Source organism: Syzygium oleosum, unplaced genomic scaffold (assembly GCF_021117445.2).
Source record: "Syzygium oleosum isolate NSW1041296 unplaced genomic scaffold, Sole_v2.1 Sole_v2.01, whole genome shotgun sequence".
Classification (NCBI taxonomy): Eukaryota; Viridiplantae; Streptophyta; class Magnoliopsida; order Myrtales; family Myrtaceae; genus Syzygium; species Syzygium oleosum.
In genome coordinates, this window is record NW_026607485.1 from 29,642,071 (window position 1) to 29,663,183 (window position 21,113).

The 21,113-nt window shown below is 38.5% G+C and overlaps 3 protein-coding genes across 4 annotated transcripts; 1 reads left to right on the plus strand and 2 right to left on the minus strand.

Annotated features, from left to right (window-relative positions):
* Positions 1-7,079, minus strand: LOC115685262 (uncharacterized). 2 transcript variants are annotated; one of them, XM_056311924.1, is made up of 10 exons: positions 6,570-7,078; positions 6,133-6,319; positions 5,749-5,882; positions 5,545-5,657; positions 5,287-5,410; positions 4,306-4,455; positions 4,022-4,177; positions 3,042-3,121; positions 2,904-2,953; positions 1-369 (listed from the first exon to the last, which is right to left on the minus strand). In XM_056311924.1, the coding sequence occupies exons 1-10, from the start codon at positions 6,999-7,001 to the stop codon at positions 197-199; spliced, it is 1,599 nt and encodes a 532-aa protein (XP_056167899.1). In that variant the 5' UTR covers positions 7,002-7,078; the 3' UTR covers positions 1-196. The 2 variants fall into 2 exon arrangements, with proteins under 2 accessions (XP_056167899.1, XP_056167902.1); XM_056311927.1 differs by lacking the exon at positions 4,022-4,177 and having other exon boundaries at positions 6,570-7,079.
* Positions 7,080-7,752: 673 nt separating this feature from the next.
* Positions 7,753-15,275, minus strand: LOC115685225 (uncharacterized). Its single transcript, XM_056311748.1, has 10 exons — positions 14,011-15,275; positions 13,548-13,734; positions 13,192-13,325; positions 12,987-13,099; positions 12,731-12,854; positions 11,752-11,901; positions 11,464-11,619; positions 10,490-10,569; positions 10,353-10,402; positions 7,753-8,129 (listed from the first exon to the last, which is right to left on the minus strand). The coding sequence occupies exons 1-10, from the start codon at positions 14,533-14,535 to the stop codon at positions 7,996-7,998; spliced, it is 1,653 nt and encodes a 550-aa protein (XP_056167723.1). The 5' UTR covers positions 14,536-15,275; the 3' UTR covers positions 7,753-7,995.
* Positions 15,276-18,893: 3,618 nt separating this feature from the next.
* LOC115685224 (uncharacterized) lies at positions 18,894-19,823 on the plus strand. The gene is made up of 2 exons (XM_030610259.2): positions 18,894-19,291; positions 19,385-19,823. The coding sequence occupies exons 1-2, from the start codon at positions 18,894-18,896 to the stop codon at positions 19,821-19,823; spliced, it is 837 nt and encodes a 278-aa protein (XP_030466119.2).
* The last annotated feature ends 1,290 nt before the right edge of the window (positions 19,824-21,113 follow it).

The window sequence follows — 21,113 nt, forward strand, 5'->3', positions numbered from 1 at the left end:
TGACGGAACCAACATCATTACCGATATTCAGTCTAGCCTTTTGTTTATAATACCCATATGAGTAACCACTGCCCGTGGTTATCAATAAATCGTTTCGATTCAGTCTGTGGACATATTCACATGGATGTAGCCTTTTGCCCATTTTACTTGGCTGGTATCACTACATAAAGGGAAGACTGTGGACAACTGGAAATATTTAAATGGATGTAAGCCTGTCACCTGTTTCAACATTAGATGGTAAAGTAGCTCCCTTCGCCAGATAATAGTCGCTCAACCACTTCTTAATCAACTTGATCTCAGTCACTCTCTGTTCTACCAGCCAGTTGGGATCCTGTGCCGTTGCAGCCCGCAAATCTAGGTGATGAGCACCTGAAAAGAAAATGCAAGGAACGAATTAATCTCTGCCTTAACATCATCTGGGGCTACTTCATCAATAAGAGATGCCTGATAAGGGAACCTCCAATGGCCTTCCTATTTTACTCTGGTAGTATGAACAAGATGAATCGTGATGCACAAAACTGAAGGTAGATACCAGAAGGGACCGGGAAAGGTACATATTTAGCAGCAAGGAAGAGAACCAAAAGTCAGATTACCAAGGCAGAGTCATACCATCATAAGACTGAACTAAAAAATTGTCAAATGGAAGGAAAGAACATACAACCTTTTTGTCATAACCCTAGTGGGAAAAATGAGTCTAGTCACAAGAATCGAGCGACGTAAAGTAGATAACTCGAAAACTAGCTGGGTTATTTATTCGAGAACAAATTAACAACACTGCTAAGCTACCTCATATACAATTGCTTGGGTAGTTAGGGATTAGTGAACTTAATATCACGAAAATAGCATTGGAAATGGCACATCTTCTACAATGATGGATCAAAAAGTGTCTAACTGAACCAAATATGATCACATCATATGCTAGCATCTTGCTAAGTATGAACTTATGTAATATGATTTAAAAGACTTGGACAGGAATAACGACATCTTGTACTAGCATTTTTAAGCGAAAAAATGACTTGCTGAAACAAAAGCAATCACATGATATGTCTCGCTAAGTGTGAACTTAAACAATATGACTCATATGACTTGGACAGGACCAAGGATAACATCTTGTACTTGCATTTTGAAGCAAGAAAGCAGGAATGATATCGGATAAACAAAAGAATTCCAAAGAGTTCTAAGGCGTTTTAAAATATGATGTCATGGAAGTGAAAAAAGAGAAAGTTCATTTGATGAAGGAAAAGTAAATATTTCTTGATGCCTCAACTGAGTGCTTATCTGAGGTGATTTATTCATTGCAAAAACCACCCCTAGAGACTACCTTCTCAACCCATCAAATCAGAGACTACCTTATAGTCTTCACTAAGAACCTGTTTTCACTGAAGGATGCAGGACCAACACTCTTATCGTTGGCAACATCATTCAAGAGTTTAGTTTCTGTCGTCACTGTAGCTGCCGTTATATCTTGACACTAATCATCTATTTTTTAAGAGCCATCAAATAAGATAAAATTGTACACAATGTAAAAGACTAAGCACTGTTAAGCTTGAGAATACTTGTTAAGGCTTAGGCCACACGATAGTTTGACAAGGTATTGACTGTAATCTGTCCCATATAACTTTTAGGATTTACATCTGGAAGTTTATAACATGATCCCTGAATCCCTTTTTTCAGTAAATATATACCTGCACCATCCGTCCATGTTTGTTAGGTTTCTGTTCATCCACTTTTACATTTAGCCTCTGTACTTTGGGTAAAACAGAAGATTATTCACTGTCATTGGAGAGAGTGGTAAGCTGACTCTTTGTAGGCTAAAATATTTTGTGGTCATGCATTGATATCCTAACTATAATATACATCACAGTATTTTCATTTTTCAATCAATTCACTCGACTTTGATTTCATTTTCAACCAGTCACCCCATCAATTTTTTCAATAAAAAACTAACCGAGAAAATGACTCGGCTTGTGTTGTGTTTTTTCTCACATGGTCTTCAATTTGCTGAATGAGGCATGCCACCAGTTGATTGAAAGAACAGTAAGCTTAGCACGTCAGCAGTCACAAAGGAAAAAATATACCATCTAATGCCACATTTTTTTGGGTGGAATTTTGTCAAGAAAACTACCGAAGATTGCCCCCAGAGCACTTGTTAATGGTTTTTAATAGTGCCTTGGTAACATTAAAGTTTCTAATTAAAGCATATTGCTCCCTCGAAATATGTTCTTGTTCAATTTCCAAAGTGTTCTTATATGCATTTTTACTAAAATTCAGTGGTTTTAACTAGTGCCCTTGTGGCACTTATTAACAAAACTTATTTGTCAAAAACCTAACAAAATGAGCCGATTCAAACTGAAATCAAAGACAATTGACTTTCTTGAAATTATTGACTTGACCTACATAAAAGTAAAAGTGAAGTTCAATCATTACAAAACGAACAAAGCCCTCCCCCTTCAAATGGGAAACTTTTGTTAAAAGTAATCCTTGCACATTTCAAGAAGTTTAGGGAAGTTACAGGGGGCAGAGAGGGGCACTTGTAAAATTCAAAAGGAACAGGGACAGGAGCTTTCAAAATGAAAAGAGCTGAGAGGATCAAATTATAAATGACCTGAACAAGAGGCATATGGACATTTGACCCTATAAGTTAACCCATGTAGGCTTCACATGAAGCAAATAAAGTCTATATCACAAGATGTCGCAATCCTAACGAAACCCACAGTATAAAATGGACAAAATCAATGCAAGTAGGCATACGCATGATATTTCATAGTAGAAACATCATATATGGAGTGCCCCATGACATATGCAGGTAAATATAGCTTCACTTGCTCATTATTGTCATAGCAAAATTGAAAAGAAAGCAGAGGAAAGAAATAGGACGGAGTAAGATTTCAATTCAAACATACCTTCTTGTGTGTTTAGAGCAACAATAGAATCAGATACATTCCGGGTCACACTGTGGCATAGAATCAACAGAATCAGAATACCAGATAATGAAAATTCAAATAACTGACAACTCTGACAGAACATATGGAAAGACCCACCTGCCACCACTCCAAGGATCAAGAAAGCCATTTGAGAAGATGATGTTGCTTCCGAATGTTTTCAAGGTGGTCATGATATCCTTCAAAATGTGTCCAGAATTCATGTTGTAGGTCCATGCGAATGATCTATTGACTACATAAGCAACTGTGCGACAATCAAATGTACATTGAAGTGCAACCTTAGAATTTATTTCTGTAACTTAAAGGCCCTGAACACTCCAATCACCATAAAACCCATGTCAAGCGATTGACTTGATCACATCCATATTTACAAGGAAATAATCCCAGAAAACCAAAGCTGCTACATCTTTTTGTTATTAAATTACAATAGGTTACTAATAATTGAATAGTTTACTTGAAAACTCCACATCTGACGAGATCAAGCGAAGCAGACATCTGGCCAAGGTGCACACCAAGCGACGTCACACCCCGCTGGCCCCAACCAATCCCCCCCCCCCCCCCCCCCACACACACACCCCTGAAAGAAAACACGAGTTTTCCGTTTTTCTCTTTGGATAATTGAGGCATCACATGATTTGGATCCTAATGAGGCTGACTGCACAACACACCTCCATTGCTACCACTCAAAGAAGATCAATCATATTTTGATTTACCCAGGGAATCCATGCACTTGGTTGGTGACAAGGATAATATTTATTATGTCTTTTTTTGACTTAGGCAGATCAAGATCTTCAGCAACCTCTTACCTTGCTTCCTCCTAATTGTATGTGACTAAATTGGATCTCTCTTGCTATCATCATAAGACAACTTCAGCTTCAGCCTCATAAACCAAATAAAGGAGTACTGAACATAGAGAATGGGACAGGACAGACAATTAATGGGAGTGCTATGCAGCATAAGACATGCTAAAGAGGACACAGAACTGGATGGGATAAGGCCCAAGAAGCTACACATGCAAGTTCGTCATGCTGCAAAACTTTTAAGATTAAAAAATTATATATATCACTGTAGTGTCTTACTTTCCCACCAAATTCAGTTGTTATCCACCTTGGTCTTAGATTGACTTTGAAATCGGTCCAGCACTCTTCTTGGAAAGCGGAAAAATTAAAATCATATGTAGGAAACATGCTTGCATCTGGGCTGCTAGACATGGGCATAACCATCTCCGTGCATGCCTGTGCAAGACAATGAATCAAGCGAAACGCACTAACATCACTAGGTCATTCTTCTTTTCCGGAGGCAAAACCTCTCATATTTTAACTTTAGGGGAACCTTTAATAAAGAATAGGATTGACAGTTTGACCTGCCAGTTCCAGCCATCCATGCCATGAGGATCATCATCCAATTCAAAGCAATCAACTTCTCCGGTAAAATTGTAGTAGACACCAACACCTTCAAATACACGTTCCAGAATGCTAGTCCCATCTGGACAACCATCAATCTTTCTACAGACCTAGTAAGGAGAAAAACATGATGTGCATCCAAATATGCTCAGCAGATACGTTTGAAACATTGTCATGCATATGCTACATCACGTGGACACTATGTGTCGAGATGTCTGACTCACCCAACACTTAAAATTCCAGGATAACAGGACTCAGCTAAAAAGAATCCAGACGGGTAGGACGTCTCAATACCATAGCAAGAGTTTTAGATGTATATATATAATATCACAAAGCCTGTGAGTGAGTTCAGTAATTTTGGAACATCCTTTTTTAACATAATGTGGGTGTAAAGTTTTGAAGTGGATGGTGTCGACTTCAGCCTGTTTCTTTTTTTCTTCTTTTTCTTTCTTTTCTAATATAAGTGGGCTTCTAGTGTCAGTAAGCAAACATTGGCTCAATCTGTTTCTGCATCTCCCAACTCGACTCGTGATATTTCAAGTCTTACCAGGTATCTTTTGTGCATAATTTAATTTTGACATACAATTTAAAAGGCTTGATTTGAAAATTTTCTAAATATCGAAAAGCCAGATTAAAGACAGGGAATTCAGTAAAGCAAGCCTAAAGACACGGTAATAAAAACAATATTAATTAGAGAATCGTTTCCTTGAGATGTAATGACAACCAAATTCCCTCTGCTACCACCATGATGCATCTAAGACACAAATTCAGAAAAAAATAATAGATGATTTTAATTAGAATTCCCTAGAAAGTAGAAACAAACAAGATGGCATCCAGTTACAGTACTATTTGAGATAAGAGAAAGAGCATTACATGAAAACTGCATTATATGGGACCGAGGTTTCATTTGATGATCAATTTATATTAGAATCTTGACTAACCTCTCTTATCGGGTGTCCAGGTAGAGGCATAAGAAAGTCAGAAGGATATGGATAGTTGACCATTGCCAAATAGGAGTAAGCAGAATACAGCCAATTAGCCAGCTCATCTGTATTCTTTAACTCCCTACCAACAATCAGACTTCCTTTAATTTAGGTAGCAAAAAGGAGGACACAATGACATTAAGCATTACAAGTTCATGTAAGCTCAATCAGGTTGGTAACAAATTGACTGAAGCATAATTTCTTTGTACACTTTACCGACATAACCGGAACATTCTTGTCAGTTGCGAAAGACCATTCTCCTTCTGGCCCTCAGAGATCAATGCAGTCCAGGACACTTTAATTGTGTTAAAGCAGCTAGTACTTTCACGCTGCAGTTTTGAGTTGAAAAATAAGATGACATGGATGCACATAAGTATATTCACTTCATACAAATGAAGCATGGTTAAATTAACAACACACTTTGAAATCATTGGAGACAATGTCATAGAACGTTTCTGGTGGCACAATATCTTCAAACTGAAGAATTGGAGCTGAAGAAGCAAGTGCGCCTATGGCAATATGCGGATACTTTAACCTCATCCATGCTGCTAACACTGTGAAAGATTACCATGCAAAATGTTTAATGAATCTCAAAGGGGAACAAGAAAACAAAAGAAAAATACCTATACATCAACAGCAGGAATTTTCTGCCCAATCCAAAAATCTTAAAACGTTCAAGAAGATGACCAATACATCAAAATTCTCTAGGGAAACAATTTTCACCAATCCATGCATAGTGAAACACACTAGACAGGGGGAAAAAAAAAATAGAGTTCAGAACGGAGTTTTAAAGGGCTTACTTACTTCCACCATATGAACCACCAAAAAGAACAACAGGGCAAGCCTCAGCAGACAAGTTTCGCTTCAAGTTTGTGATCAACACCGAGAAATCAGCGAGCGCTTGGTCTGCAGTAAGATAAGACAAGGTAGCGGCATTCTTGTACGCTTCCTCTCTACTCCCAAATGGCATCGACTCACCATAATACCGATGCTACGAATCAATCAACCAACCAAAATGAGGGCAACTATCAATCAAACTCCTATAAAACCAGCCAACAATGCACATATTTGTATAGGTGGGGATGCATTTGGGTTTTCGTAAAAGCTTCCAAATTTTCGAATTTCACAAAGAATTTAAGGAAATTAGAGAAACTATCATATGCCCGGAACTTCCAGTTTTAGCATGATCTCTATCGTCGAAATGTCGAAAATTTTCCACGTTATTCGACAAGAGCACTCACTTCAGGGAAAACCACCATCGCACCAAAGCTCGGGGCGATCTCCCACACGAACCCCGTGTTGGCGGCGAACCACTCGATGTCGCCCTCATTCCCGCAGTACAAGAAGATGGGTCCGAGCCGATCGGGCCCCGCCCAGTGCTCCGAGCTGATGAGGTACCGCTGGTTGAACCCGGGCAGCTCCGCGAAGCTGAAGTGGTCGAGGCGCTGCTCGAAGTACCGCGTCTCGTACTGGTACCGACGGAGCTGCTTGGATCGCTGGTGGGTGTGGCGGTGGCGGTGGGCATTGGAGGTGGAGAATCTGCCGAGGAACTTCGGGGCGCGACGGGAGGAGAAGGATCCGAAGGGCTGGGAAGATGATGATGATGATTGCTGAGCGAGGATGAAGAGGAGGACGATGGAGAACGATAACGCAGCGATGGCGTGTTTCGCCATTTCCTTTCACCTGCTCGTTAGAGCTCTGTACTCCATTGTCTGCGGATGTTTCTATATATGTGGCGATTTGAGCCGGAAATGTTTTTTTGGATTTGGATAACTTTCCTAATTTAATTAGGAATTGGTTTTTTAATTGGACAGAAGCAAACTATGAAATTAAACTTTTCTCGGTGACACCAAAGATTTTAAAGTCGTACCTGTGATACATTTACCGTTGTCTTTTGTTAAAATTCCGTCAATGAGTAATGTTAAAAATTTACCTACACTAACACTTGAAAATCAAACATTGTTGATATGTTGCTTATGTGACTGAATTGAATTAAAAATGACGTTGTTTACATCTGACAAAAGGATAGAAGTATCATATAAATACAAATTTAAAGTCTTTTATATAGTAAGAATAAGTTTTGGATAGATGGGTCCCAGTAAAATAAGCTTGTCATAGAGCTCTACCAAGGCAGTCAACTTAACTCCTATGTGGTCCTAAGCCGGCACGGTGACCGACTCTTAGTAAGGGAACAATTTTGCCCCTAATTTCCAAGTGTTGCAAAAAAAAAACCCAAACTTCCATCTTTCAGACAATTTTGGCACAATTAATTTCGTCATGAAATGCATACGCTGCTTCTAAGGTGGCAAACGGAAGCTGACATGACAAATATCGAGTGCCATGTCAGCATAGGTGACATTGGGAAATAGTTAAAACGACATCGTCTCCTAGCCAAATTTTAGGACTTCAAATTGTATAGATGGGGAGAGAGAGAGAGATGCAAATTTTGTATTACTCTGTAAACACCATTATAAAACGACGGAACTGACATCATTATAATCGGTCTCGCCTTTTGTTTAGGACACCTTTGCGAGCAACTACTCCCCCTCCATTCCTCTTTCCGAGCAATCAACATTTGCCCCTTTTTTTTCTTGGCTGGTCTCGTTATAAGAACGGAAGACCATGCACATATTTACATGAATGCTAGCCCTGTCGCCGGTTTCAGGATTAGATGGTAGCTCCCTTCGCCTGATAATAGTCGCTCAACCACTTCTTAATCAGCTTGATCTCAGTCGCTCTCTGTTCTACAAGCCAGACGGGATCCTGCGCCGTTGCGGCGCGCAAATCTATGTGATGAGCACCTGAAAAAGAAGACGCAAGGAACGAATTAATCTCGGCCTCGACATCGTCTGTGGCTGCTTCATCAGTGGGGGAGATGCCTGATGAAAGAACCTCCAATGGCCTTCCTATTTACACTGGTGACATGAACAAGATGATCATGATATGCAAAACTGAAGGTGGCTCCTAGGAGGGACTAGGAAGGAGTGTGCATATTTAGCAGTAATAAAGAGATGCAAAATGCAAAATGAAGTATTCTAGCAATATAGGTTCAGTCGGTTATGGCCCGAGTCAAGAAGGAGTCACTAGGTATGTTTGGGTCGGACCATTTTTTACCTGACCTACTCTTTTGACAAGTCCTGTAATCCACATGGAAAAAATGAGTCGAGTGAAAGTGTCACGCGGCATGAAGTAATAACTCAAGAACTTGCCGGGTGACTTCTTCTAGAACAAATTAACAACACTGGTAAGTTGCATCATATAAAACTGCTCACGATGTTAGGATATAATGAACTTAATATTGCGAAGCTAGCATTGGAAATGGCACATCTTCTCCACTGATGGATCAAAAGGATCTAGCTGAACCAAAAATGATCACATCACATGCTAGCATCTTGCTAAGTTTGAACTTATGTGATAAGATTCGAAAGACTTGGACAAGAACAAGGACAAATTGTGCTTGCATTTTTCGAAGCAAAAAAAATGTCTCACTAAAAACAAAAGCAATCACGTGATATGTTTGCATCTTGCTAAGTATGAACTCAAAAGACATTTCATATGACTTGGATAAGAACAACGATGACATCATGTACTTGCATTTTGAAGCAACGAGTGGGAATGATATCGAATTACATGAAAGAACTCCATAGAAATCTAAGGCATTTTGAAATATGATGTCATGGAAGTGAACAGAGTAAGTTCATTTGATAAAGGAAAAGTGAATGTTTCTTGATGCCTCAACTGAGTGGACTTACCTGAGCTGATTTATTCATTGCAGCACATCAAAAACAGAGACTGCCTTTTAAAAAATCTTAGAAATAGAGATATGGTCTTTATTCAGAACAATGTTTTCACTGAAGAATAGAGGACCAACACTACTAATCCTATCATTCGGATCATCATTCAAGATTTTAGTTTCTGTCATCAGTGTAGCTGCCTTGTGATTTATATCTTCGCACTGATCATCTATATTTGAAGAGCCATCAAAGAAGATAACCTAGTACACAATGCAGAAGACCGAACACTGTTCAGCCTAAGAATACTTATGAAGGTTTACGTCAAATGATAGTTTAAAAAAGTATTAACTGTAATCTGCCTTTTATAAGGTTCGGGACAAACATCTGGACGTTTGTAACATGATCCCTAAATTTCTCTTTTTGGTAAATATATCTCTTGCACTACCTAACAATGTGCAGCACGCCGTCCATCCATAGTTGTTAGGTGTCTGTTCATCAACTTTTACATTTAGCTACTGTACTTTCTGTAAAATGGAAGATTATTTGCTGTACTATGGAGAGTGGTAAGCTGACTCTTTGAAGGATAAATTTATTGTGGCCATGGCCTCTGTGTCCTAACTATAATGTACGTGACAGTATTTCAATTTGTTAATTGAGTCACTCGACTTTTATTTCACTTTCAACCGGGTCAGTTCTAGGAAGTGACTTGGCGTGTAATGTGTTTTTTCCCACGTGGTCTTCACTTTGCTGAAAATGAGGCACGCCCGCCAGTTGATAGAAAGAACTGTAAGCTCCAATACCAATTCAAAGGTTGACATGCCTCACATAAGCATGCAGCCAGTCAAAAAAGTGAAAATACATCACCTCAAATGCCTCATTCTTTCAGGTGGAATGCTGTCAAGGAAAACACTAACGAGTGCCCATAGGGCACTGTTAAGGGTTTTCTGTTGTGGTTTGGTAATATAAAAGTTTCGATTTAAAGCATATCACTCCCTTGAAGTACCTTCTTTGTTCAATTTTCAAAGTGTTTTAATGTGTTTTTACTATTTTAAGTGGTCTTTAACTGGTGCTTAGGCACCTATTAACGAGACATGGTGTTTTTAACAAGGACAAAGACAACACAAAGTAGGCATAGGCAGAGTGTTTCACAAGAGAAACATCATATATGCAGTTGCCATGACATATGCAGCAAACATACCTTCAAATCACTAGCTCATTCTATGTCCTAGAAAGATTAGATAAAAAAGGAGGGAAGAAATAGGACGAAGTAAGATTTCAATTCAAACATACCTTCTTGTGTGTTTAGAGCAACAATAGAATCAGATACATTCTGGGTCACACTGTGGCATAGAATCAACAGAATCAAAATACCAGATATTAAATTTCAATCAACTGACAGCTCTAACAGAAGATATTGAAAGACCAACCTGCCGCCACTCCAAGGATCAAGCATGCCGTTTGAGAAGATGATGTTGCTTCCAAACGTTTTCAAAGTGGTCATGATGTCCTTCAAAATGTGTCCAAAATTCATGTTGTAAGTCCGTGCAAACAATCTATTTACTACACAAGCAATTGTGCGACAAGCCAATGTAAATATCATTGAAGTGCAACCCTTAAATTTTGTTCCGCAACTTAAAGGCCCCGAACACTCCAATCACCATAGAACCCATGTTAAGTGATTGACTTGATCACATACATAATCACAAGGAAATAAACCCAGAAAACCAAAGCTGCACCCATTATTGCTACGATATTACTATAGATTACTGATAATGGGTTCAGCGTTAACTTGAAAACTCCGCATCATAGGTAATCAAGCAAATCAGAGATCTGGCCAAGGTGCAAACTAAGCCACTTCACCCCTCCCCCCCAAAGGAAAGAAAACAGCACACCCCAAAGGAAACACCAGCTTTCCCTCTCTTTCGATAAAACTGAGGCATCGGAAGTTTGGATCGTAATGAGGCTCACTGCAAAAAAACACCTCCGCAGCTACCTCTCAAAGAAATGATCGCTCGTATTTTGATTTATCGAGGAAATCTATGCACTTGGCTAATGAGAAGGACAATTCTTATCATGTCTTTTTTTCGGCTTAGGCAGATTGAAATCTTCAGGAGCCTCTTTCATTCCTTGCTCCTAATTGTGTGGGACTAAATTGGACTTCTCCCACTATCGTCATCAGACAACTTCAGTTTCAGCCTTATAACCCAAATAAAGGAGTACCGAACAGAGCAAATGGGACACGAATAGACAATCAAAGGTAATGCCATGCTGCATAAGAAATGCTAAAGTGGTCACAGAACTGGATGGAATATGGCCCAAGAAGCTACACATGCAAGGTCGTCATGCTGCAAAACTTTAAGATAAAAACAACAAACAAATAAATATCGCGGTGGTTTCTTACCTTCCCACCAAATTCAGTTGTTATCCACCTTGGTCTCGGATTGACTTTGAATTGGGTCCGGCAATCCTCTTTGTAATAAGAAAGATCAAAATCGTATTCAGGAAACATGCTCGTATCTGGGTTACTAGTCATTGGCATTACCATCTCCGTGCATGCCTGTACACCACAATGAAACAAGCGAAATGAACTGACATCACTAGGTCATTGTTCTTTTCCCAACGTAGCACCTTTCATACTTTAATATTAGGGGAACAAACAACAGAGAATAGAATCTCAACAGTTTTACACCTGCCAGTCCCAGCCACTCATGCCATGAGGATCATCATACAAATCAAAGCAATCAACTTCTCCGGTGTGATTGTAGTAGACACTAACACCTTCAAAGACACGTTCCAGAATGCTAGTCCCATCTGGACAACCATCAATCTTTCTGCAGACCTAGTAAGGAGCAAAAAACATTGTGCGTCCAAATATGCTCAGCAGATATGTTTAATATATCGTAATGCATATGCTATATTATGTGGACACTACGTGTCAAGATGTCTGACTTGCCCAACTCTTAACATCACAGGATAACAGGATTCAGCTGAAAAGAATCCAGAAAACTGGTACAGGTAGGAGGACGTATCTATACCAAAGAAAGAGTTGTAGATGTATATATATAATATCACAAAGCCTGAGAGCGAATTCAGCAAATTTGGAACATCCTTTTTTAACATAATGTAGGCTTAAAGTTTCAAGTGGATGGTGTTGATTTCGACCTGTTTCTTCCTTTTTCTTTCTCTTATCTTGAATTGTACGCGGGCTCCTAGTGTCTGTAAGCAAACCTTGGTTAAATCTGTTTCTGCATCTCCCAACTTGACTCATATTATTTCAAGTTTTACCAGATATTTTTTGTGCATAATATACTTTCGACATACAAATATGTAACACGTGCTTTTAAAATTTACTAAATGTCGAAAAGAAAGCTTAAAGACAGGGAATTCAATTAGGCAAGCTTAATGACAGGGGATTCAAAAACAACATTAGTTAGAGAATAATTTCCTTAAGATGTAATGACCACCAAATTTCCTCCGCTATCACCATGATGCACCTTAAGACATAAATTTCAGGAAATAATAGAAGATGATTTTTGTTAAAATTCCATAGAAACTCTAGATAAAAATGATGGCATCTTGTTACAATACTATTTCAGATAAAGAGAAATAGCATTATACGGCACCAAGGTTCCATTTAATGATCAAGTTATAGTAGAATCTTGACTGACCTCTCTTATCGGGTATCCAGGTAGAGGCATAAGAAAGTCGGATGGATATGGATAGTCAACCATTGCCAAATAGGAGTAAGCAGAATCCAGCCAACCAGCTAGGTCATCTGTATTCTTTAACTCCCTACCAACAATCAGAGTTCAATTCATTTAGGTATCTCAAAGGACGACACAATGACATTAAGCATTAGAAGTTCCTCTAAACTCAATCAGGTTGGTAACAAATTGACTAAAGTATCACCGTCCTTGTTCATACCCGCATAACCGGAACATTCTTGTCAGTCGCTTAAGACCATTCTTCTTCTTGCCTTCAGCTGTCAATGCATCCCAGGATGCTTTAATAGTGTTAAAGCAGCTAGTACTTTCGCGCTGCAGTTTTCAGTGGAAAAATGAGATGACATAGATGCACACGAGTACATTCACTTCAGACAAATGAAGCAAGGTCGAATTTAACGACACACCTTAAAATCATTGGAGACAATGTTGTAGAACGATTCTGGTTTCACAATATCTGGAAAATGAAGTATCGGAGCTGAAGAAGCAAGTGCGCCTATGGCAATATGTGGATACTTTAACCTCATCCATGCTGCTAACACTGTTAAAGATTAATGAATCATAAAGGGGAACAAGAAATCAAAAAAATAAAAAATGACCTATACATCCACAACTGCAATTTTCTGCCCAGGCCTAAAATCTTAAATGTGCAAGAAGATGAACGATACATCAAAAATCTCTGGGGAACCTGTTGCTTAGTGAAACACGCTAGACTGAAAACGAAAAACCAGAGTTCAAAAGGGAGCTTAAATGGCTTACTTACTTCCACCATATGAACCACCAAAAAGAACAACAGGGCAGGCCTCGGCAGACAAGTTTCGCTTCAAAAGTGTGATCAACTCCGCGTAATCAGCCAGCGCCTGCTCCGTAGTAAGATAAGACAAGGTAGTGGCATCCTTGTACGCTTTCTCTTTACTCCCAAATGGCATTGACTTACCATAATACCGATGCTACGAATCATCAATCAAACAAAATGAGGGAACTATCAATCAAACTCCTATAACACCAGCCAATCATACGCATGTTTATGTAGGTAGGGGTGCATTTGGGTTTTCGTAAAGCTTTCAAATTTTCAAACTTCACCATGAATGCAAGGAAGATGGAGGAATTATTCTATACCCGGAGCTTTTAGATTTCTTGAAATGTCCTTAGCATGATCTTTATCGTCTAAACTTTCGAAAATATGCCACACTAAACAGATACAAGAATTCCATAAGAGCACTTACTTCAGGGAAAACCACCATTGCACCAAAGCTCGGGGCTATCTCCCACATGAAGCCTGTGTTCGCAGCGAACCACTCGATGTCGCCTTCATTTCCGCAGTACATGAAGATGGGTCCAAGCCGACCGGGCCCGGACCAGTGCTCCGAGCTGATGAGGTACCGCTGGTTAAACTTCGGGAGCTTCGAGAAGCTGAAGTGGTCAAGGTGCTGCTCGAAGTACCGCGTCTCGTATCCGTACCGGGGAACCTGCTTCGATAGCTGGCTGTCGTATAGGTGGCGGAGTTTGGACGTTGAGGATCTGCCGGGGAACCTTGGCGCACGGTGGAAGGAGAAGGGTTTGAAAGGCTGGGAACATGATGATTGCTGAGCGAGGGTGAAGAGGGCGATGGAGAATGATAACACAGCAATGGCGCGTTTCGCCATCTTCTGCACTATCTCAAATAGTTTGCCCGATATCCATGCAAACCCTTCCACGATGGTCGTTGATATATATATTGGAAACTCTGTGTCCCTCCCTTGATTTCGCATAATTTTCAGGAATGGCCATCATCTTTTTTTGATTGCCCATATCTTTCGGGACAGTGCATTATCTTCGTTTGACTATACATACAATCGATTTATTCTAATGGATTGTAATTAGTATGGCAATTTTTTTGTTAATTTAGTCATTACATAGAACTTATAAGCTCATGTACTCTTCATTATTAAATATACAGAATTTACCCAATTCTCTTTTTCGATTTATTATTATCGATATCACTAAAAACCCTTTTTTTTTTACATTGCAATGGTCAGAGTATGAATAAATCAATTAATTACAAAAGATCCTATTATTAGACATTATTATTATAGTTTTCCACTTGTTTAGCTTTCTTAGAGATTTCAAATAACCTCATGATCAAAACGTTTATCTCTTTGTAACGAGTAGCATCAATTAAATTTAGTTTTTCTTCTTACTTAAATCAATGATCCACACCAACTCTTCACCATAATAATTACTTTTATTTTTTCCAAGAAAGCTAATTATTGCTAAACAAGCCACCTTACCATTTGGATGTAAAATTTATTAGTCTTGGGCTTTCGTATATCCATGTAACCGAGGGTATGTCTAAGTGATTTTCATCTTCAGTCTTTATTTTATGCAAATTCACTTATAAAAGAAATGAATACTCAGATTCTTAAAAATCATTCATAAAACAATTTTTTTTGGGAATATGTCGCAAGTAATTTTTGAGCAGTGCTTTTTCCACTCATTCTTTTGCTTAGACGCTCCCTATTTGATCATATTATTCTTTGTGTGGCTTAGTTCTTAGCATTATTCTCATCTTTTTATTTGGTCAACGTGCTATCCCTCCATTTTTTTTTTCTTTTCTTTCCTCGCGGGTCCACTTTCCGTTTTCTTCTTATCTTTCCATGCCTTTTAGTGTCCTAAGAACGTAGAGTTTCCCTCTCTATTCCTCTTTTCCATTTTCTATGAAAATTATCCACTTATTGATAGTCCATTTGTGTCGCAAAAGATAAATAATTTACAAATTATTTTCCTAAAAATGATTGATCATATCGCTTGAAATAATTAGCCAATAATTTATGGCTAAACTTTTTAGTGGATAATGAAAATATTTTTTATCGATACATTTTTAAGTAATATAAACAATCATATTAAGGAAAATATTTTTTAAAATCGTGAATTTTCCGCCTAACAAAGGGACCCCGATTATTATTTTTGGAGGCACATCTTGCAAAGATTCATAGAATGAAACAAAGTATGAGAGATTATTTAGGTTTATCAAGGGGAATGCAGCTAGTGCATTCTCAATCCCATGAGATCCCTTTGTTTCACATACATATCAACAAGGAAAAGTACCAAAAAAGTCATAAGGCTATTGCATTGGTACCAATTCAGTTATAAACCTTTTAATTGAACCAATTTAGTTATAAATATTTTCACATCGGTACCAATTGAGTTCATCTGGGCAATTTAGGTTGAAAATTACTGACATGGACGGCGGACTTCCTACGTGGCATGATTGGCATTGATGTGGATTTTTTTTTCTTCTTTTTTTTTCTTCCATGGCAATGGTGTGTTCCACTTTTGCCCTCCAAATCACTATTAATCTTCTTCTTTGTGCTCGATGGTTTGTTGTTGAGGTCGAGGTCAAGGTCGAGATTGAAGGTTGCGTGCCACCGAGCCATCATTGTTGCCAAAGTTGCTGTCTTCGCCTGAGCTGCTGTGGTTCAAGGTCAAGGGACAAGTGACCCAGATTTAGCCCTTTGGCCACGGTCATGCAACATCGGTGTCGCCTCACCTGGTATTGTGCATCCTCGGCGGCCCTCACTTGAGTTATGGATGATCAAAGGGCCAGATTTAGGTTCCCCCGAGGTTGCGTGACCTTGGCTTCCAAAGATCTAGAACCAAACCAAGATGAGTTCGCTATCACAAATTATCGCACCCTGAATAGCAATTCCCTTCCACCACACCACAAAGATCTTGCAATACATACCCACTTCACAATATTGCAACTTCACGCATCACCCACCTCCTCACACCAATTGGTGACATTTAAGTTACGTTTGGTTCAGCTTTCTCAAGGGGCTTTAAGCCTCCAAGGCCTATTGTCGAAAATTTGGGGTGTTTGGCAAGTTTTTTCTAAGGGGCTTTAGGCCAGCATTTTTGAAATACTGATACCATAAATTAATGAAATTTGGTCAGTTTCTTTTTTTGCCCTAAAAAACTTATAAGAAGTCTAATTTTGCTCCTTTAAAGAAACAAAACAACACTTCTCGTGAAGCGTTCCACCCCTTTTGCTTCCCTCTTCCTTGCTCGACTACTCCTTGCTTTGCTCTCCCTTGCTGGAATGCTTGTTCGCTTCGCTCTGTGTTCAACCTCGCTTGACTGCTCCCTCACTCAGATTTGTGCTCTCCCTTGCTCAGATCTGTGCTCTCCAAGCAAGAGTTCCTGGCCCAGAACTGCCTCTTTAGCAAAAAAAATATTTTTTTAATAATTTTGGTAATACCTATCTTTAACATTGTTGTCAATATTTAAATTTAAAAAGTTTTAGAAATTATTTTTTCAATTTTAAACAAATTAAAAGTTAAAAAGCTTAAATTAATGACCCAAACGGACTGTTCAAATGAAATTCTACCAAACAATCTTTCCCTTAAAGTTGCTTCTCCAAGCATAGTTTACTAAACGGTCTTTGCATTTCTTTATAGCTTCAAGGGCTTGCTTGCTTCAACCATATGAACCACCAAAAAGAATAGCAAACCGATCTCTCTTCAAGTTTGTGATCGACACCGCGAAATCAGCTCTCTCAACTCCCAAATGGCATTGACTCGCCACGATACCACTGCCACGAATCAATCAATCGACCAAAAGTGAGGGCAACTCAAAACTTCGATCCTATAAAACCAGCAAAAACTTCACATGTTTATAGAGGTTGGGGCGGCATTTGGGTTATCATAAAAGTTTTCAAATTTTTAAATTGTGTCAAGAAATTGGAAATACTGGGAACATGATGATTGCAGAGTGAGGGTGACGAGTGTGATAGAGAATAATGCCATAGCAATGGCGTACTTCGCCATTTTCTTCACCTGTTTGTTGTGTTCGTAGAACTTTCTTCCATATCGACGGGAATTTTGGCAATGCTTTGGCTTTTTTTTAGGGGATCGGTAAGGAAAATTCATAGTTTGCTCAAAAGTTAGTACAAAAGACTTGAATCCAAACAAAATGATTTGATTGAAACTAAAAGTGTCTAATAATCAATTTTAAGGAACTGCAAAGCTACTTTGTCGTGATTTTTCGTTTGGTGCATCGGAATTTTCAGTTATAATTACAATACCAACTTTAGTAATTTTCAAAATTTCTCTAATACTATAAAATATCCAAATATTTAAATACATGAGAAACAGAACATCTAGATCTCGGTCGGTGTCCATCGTTGTTCATCATAGTATGCCATCATTTGCCATCGAAGTTGGCAGCAGAACATTCATAAGCAAGCTGTGGTCCTGTGGCGAGTCGTCCAAAAATGACAACAAATTTCAGGAGGTAAAAGCATCGCATCATACTATGCTTCGATGGTCGAGTGAATTCTCAAGAAATGCGATTGTTTAGGAATTTACTAAAATTCATTAACGCTTTCGGTATTTTTTTTTAATTTAGCATAATTAGTTGATAGGTCTTATTTGTTATGAAATACATGAATGAATATTCATTATATTCAATGTACCTATTGTGGCACATTCGTAACCTATATACATGAATGAATATTCAATGTACCTATTATGGCACATTCGTAACCTACATTCTACGTATAAATGCCCATCTCCCTATTCAATGTATATATTCAATACATTTACATTAATGATATGTGCATCATTGTTTTCTTATAAATAGGAGCTTAGTTTTGGTCATTGTGTAAGAAATTAGAACAGAAGAAGAGAATGAAAGAAGAAAATATACAGTGAAAATAAAATTTCTCCTCTGACTTTCTCTACCATCTTTGGTATTTATCTACTTTCTCTACTTAATCTCTCTCTATTCTCTCTATTATATTCTTGCAACGCAATATTTTACAACAAGTTATCAGCACGAAGATCTACCAATTGAGTAAATAATTTTTGCAAGGTAAGTGTTCTCTTTGTTTTCACTATTCAACTTATAGTCATCTTCTCCTATCAATTCTTCATTTTTCTTTTTCTTGGCCTGAAGCCAATTTCCAATCTAAAAGTATTCTTCTGCTCCTGAAGTGGCGGTGGATATTTGGAAATCCTTCTAATTAATTTAAGGATTCATTTGTTTTGCAAGAATTATGGCAAATATTGAAAAGCCCAAATTCTACATCTTGGAAGTGAGTGGAAATAATTATCTATCCTGGTGACTTGACATGGAAATGCACCTCCAAGGGCAAGATCTCGCTAATGCAATTACAGAAGATGGAACCTCAAATGCAAAAGATAAAGCAAATGCACTGATTTTTATTCGTCGTCATTTGCATGAGAGCCTGCAGACTCAATATTTATCTGTTCGAGACCCTCAGACCCTGTGGAAGAGGTTGAAGGATAGGTATGATCATACCAAGACTGTTATCCTTCCTCAAGCACAATATGACTGGCAAAATCTCAGACTACAAGATTTTAAATCAGTGTCTGACTATAACTCCGCTTTATTTGATATTGTTTCTCGGCTTGAGTTATGCGACATCAAGCTCACTGATGCGGAACTGTTAGAGAAAACTTTATCCACCTTCCATGCTTCGAATATTGTATTGCAACAGCAATACCGGTAGCGTCAATTTGCCACATACTCTGAATTAATTTCTATGCTCCTCACTGCTGAGCAAACTAATGAATTGCTGCTAAAAAATCATCATCTTAGACCTGCTGGCTCAAAAGCATTGCCTGAAGCACATGCTAACTCTGAGAAAATTACTGGCCATTTTAAAGGCTACAAGCGCAGGCAAGAATATAATCCTCGAAGGGGTGGCAGAAAATTTAACCGCCCTAGGAAATCTAACTTTGGCCCGAATCATGACAAAGAAAAGAAGCCAAAGAAGGTGACTAATGAAAGTATTTGCCATCGTTGTGGCATGACTGGGCACTGGTCACGTACTTGTCGTACGCCAAAGCACTTTGTTGATCTATACCAGGCATCTTTAAAAAATACGGGCAAACGTGGTGAATCTCACGCCATTGAAATTAATCCTGCTGCCATAACTACTGTTGAGGCCAACAATATCTCTGTTGGTGGGACTCCTCTTGCTCTTGAAGTAGCAAATGCATCCCTGGATGTCTCTGATTTCTTTGAGGACCTCTGATTACTTTGATGAAGCATCAGACTGGTGGATAACATCTTAGACTTTGAATTTTATGATTCTAATAATTTCTTTTCTAGTTGTTTTTCTTTAAATGTATTACCTTTTATTGTTGTTTAATATGGTTATGCAATGAAATGCTTATGAACTTGATATAATATTTATTATTTTGAAATTTTATTTGATCCTATAACTAATATGAAAATTTTATGATACTTGACACCTGAAGTTGTCAACATAAATGCAAATGGAAAACACCGAGAAAAAGGAAGATGGTTGTTTGCTTAATAGTGTATCAACACATACCATATTTCATAGTAGACACTTTTTCTCGAGTATGACATTGCGTAAGGCACATGTGCATACAATATCGGGTCCTATTCCGATTATTGATGGTTTCGAGAATGCCACAATTGTTTTGCCAAAAGGCACCATCCTGCATATTGAGAATGCATTTATAAGCAGTAGATCAAAAAGAAATCTGCTTAGCTTCAAAGATGTACGCCGTAATGGGTACCATATTGAGACTATTTATGAGCAAAATAAAAAATATATTGGCATTACCTCTTATAAGATGGGCCTGAAGACCATCCATGAGAAGCTAGAAGCTTCTTCTATGGGTTTGTATTGTGTCATGATTAAGGCCGTTGAAACCTGCGCCACCATATCCTGGAGATTGGTAAACCCTGATCAGTTTGGATTATGGCATGATCGCCTTGGTCACCCTGGCGCTTCAATGATGCGTAGAATAATCCAGAATACAAAAGGGCACCCTTTAAAGGACACAAAGGTATTGTTGTCCAAAGATTATAATTGTGAAGCTTGTTCACAAGTAAAACTCATTATCAAACCTTCTATAACAAAGGTTGATCTTGAATCCCCTTTATTCCTGCAAAGAATTCAGGGCGATATTTGTGGATCAATACAACCACCAAGTGGACCATTTAGATATTTTATGGTACTAGTGGACGCATCCTGTAGATGATCCCATGTTTGTCTATTATCTACGCGCAATGTCACCTTTGCACGTTTACTTGCGCATATTATAAAGCTCCGGGCACAATTCCCTGATTATCCAATTAAAGGCATAAGGATGGATAATGCTGGTGAATTTACATCAAAGAGTTTTGATACGTATTGTGCTTCACTCGGAATCGAGGTTGAGCACCCGATCGCATATGTTCATACTCAAAATGGATTGGCAGAATCCTTGATTAAACATATCCAAATAATTGCCCGCACTCTATTATTGAGAACAAATCTCAACGATACAGCATGGGGTCATGCAGTTTT

Coding starts and splice junctions, on each gene's coding strand:
- LOC115685262 (XM_056311924.1), bottom strand. CDS start 7,001: ATGGCGAAACACGCCATCGCTGCGTTATCGTTCTCCATCGTCCTCCTC. Junction 4,178..4,305: donor TGGATGGCTGGAACTGGCAG/GTCAAACTGTCA, acceptor TGTCTTGCACAG/GCATGCACGGAGATGGTTAT. Junction 3,122..4,021: donor CAACTGAATTTGGTGGGAAA/GTAAGACACTAC, acceptor CACATTTTGAAG/GATATCATGACCACCTTGAA.
- LOC115685225 (XM_056311748.1), bottom strand. CDS start 14,535: ATGCGAAATCAAGGGAGGGACACAGAGTTTCCAATATATATATCAACG. Junction 13,100..13,191: donor TTGTCTCCAATGATTTTAAG/GTGTGTCGTTAA, acceptor TGAAAACTGCAG/CGCGAAAGTACTAGCTGCTT. Junction 10,570..11,463: donor CAACTGAATTTGGTGGGAAG/GTAAGAAACCAC, acceptor CACATTTTGAAG/GACATCATGACCACTTTGAA.
- LOC115685224 (XM_030610259.2), top strand. CDS start 18,894: ATGGAAATGCACCTCCAAGGGCAAGATCTCGCTAATGCAATTACAGAA. Junction 19,292..19,384: donor GTATTGCAACAGCAATACCG/GTAGCGTCAATT, acceptor TCATCATCTTAG/ACCTGCTGGCTCAAAAGCAT.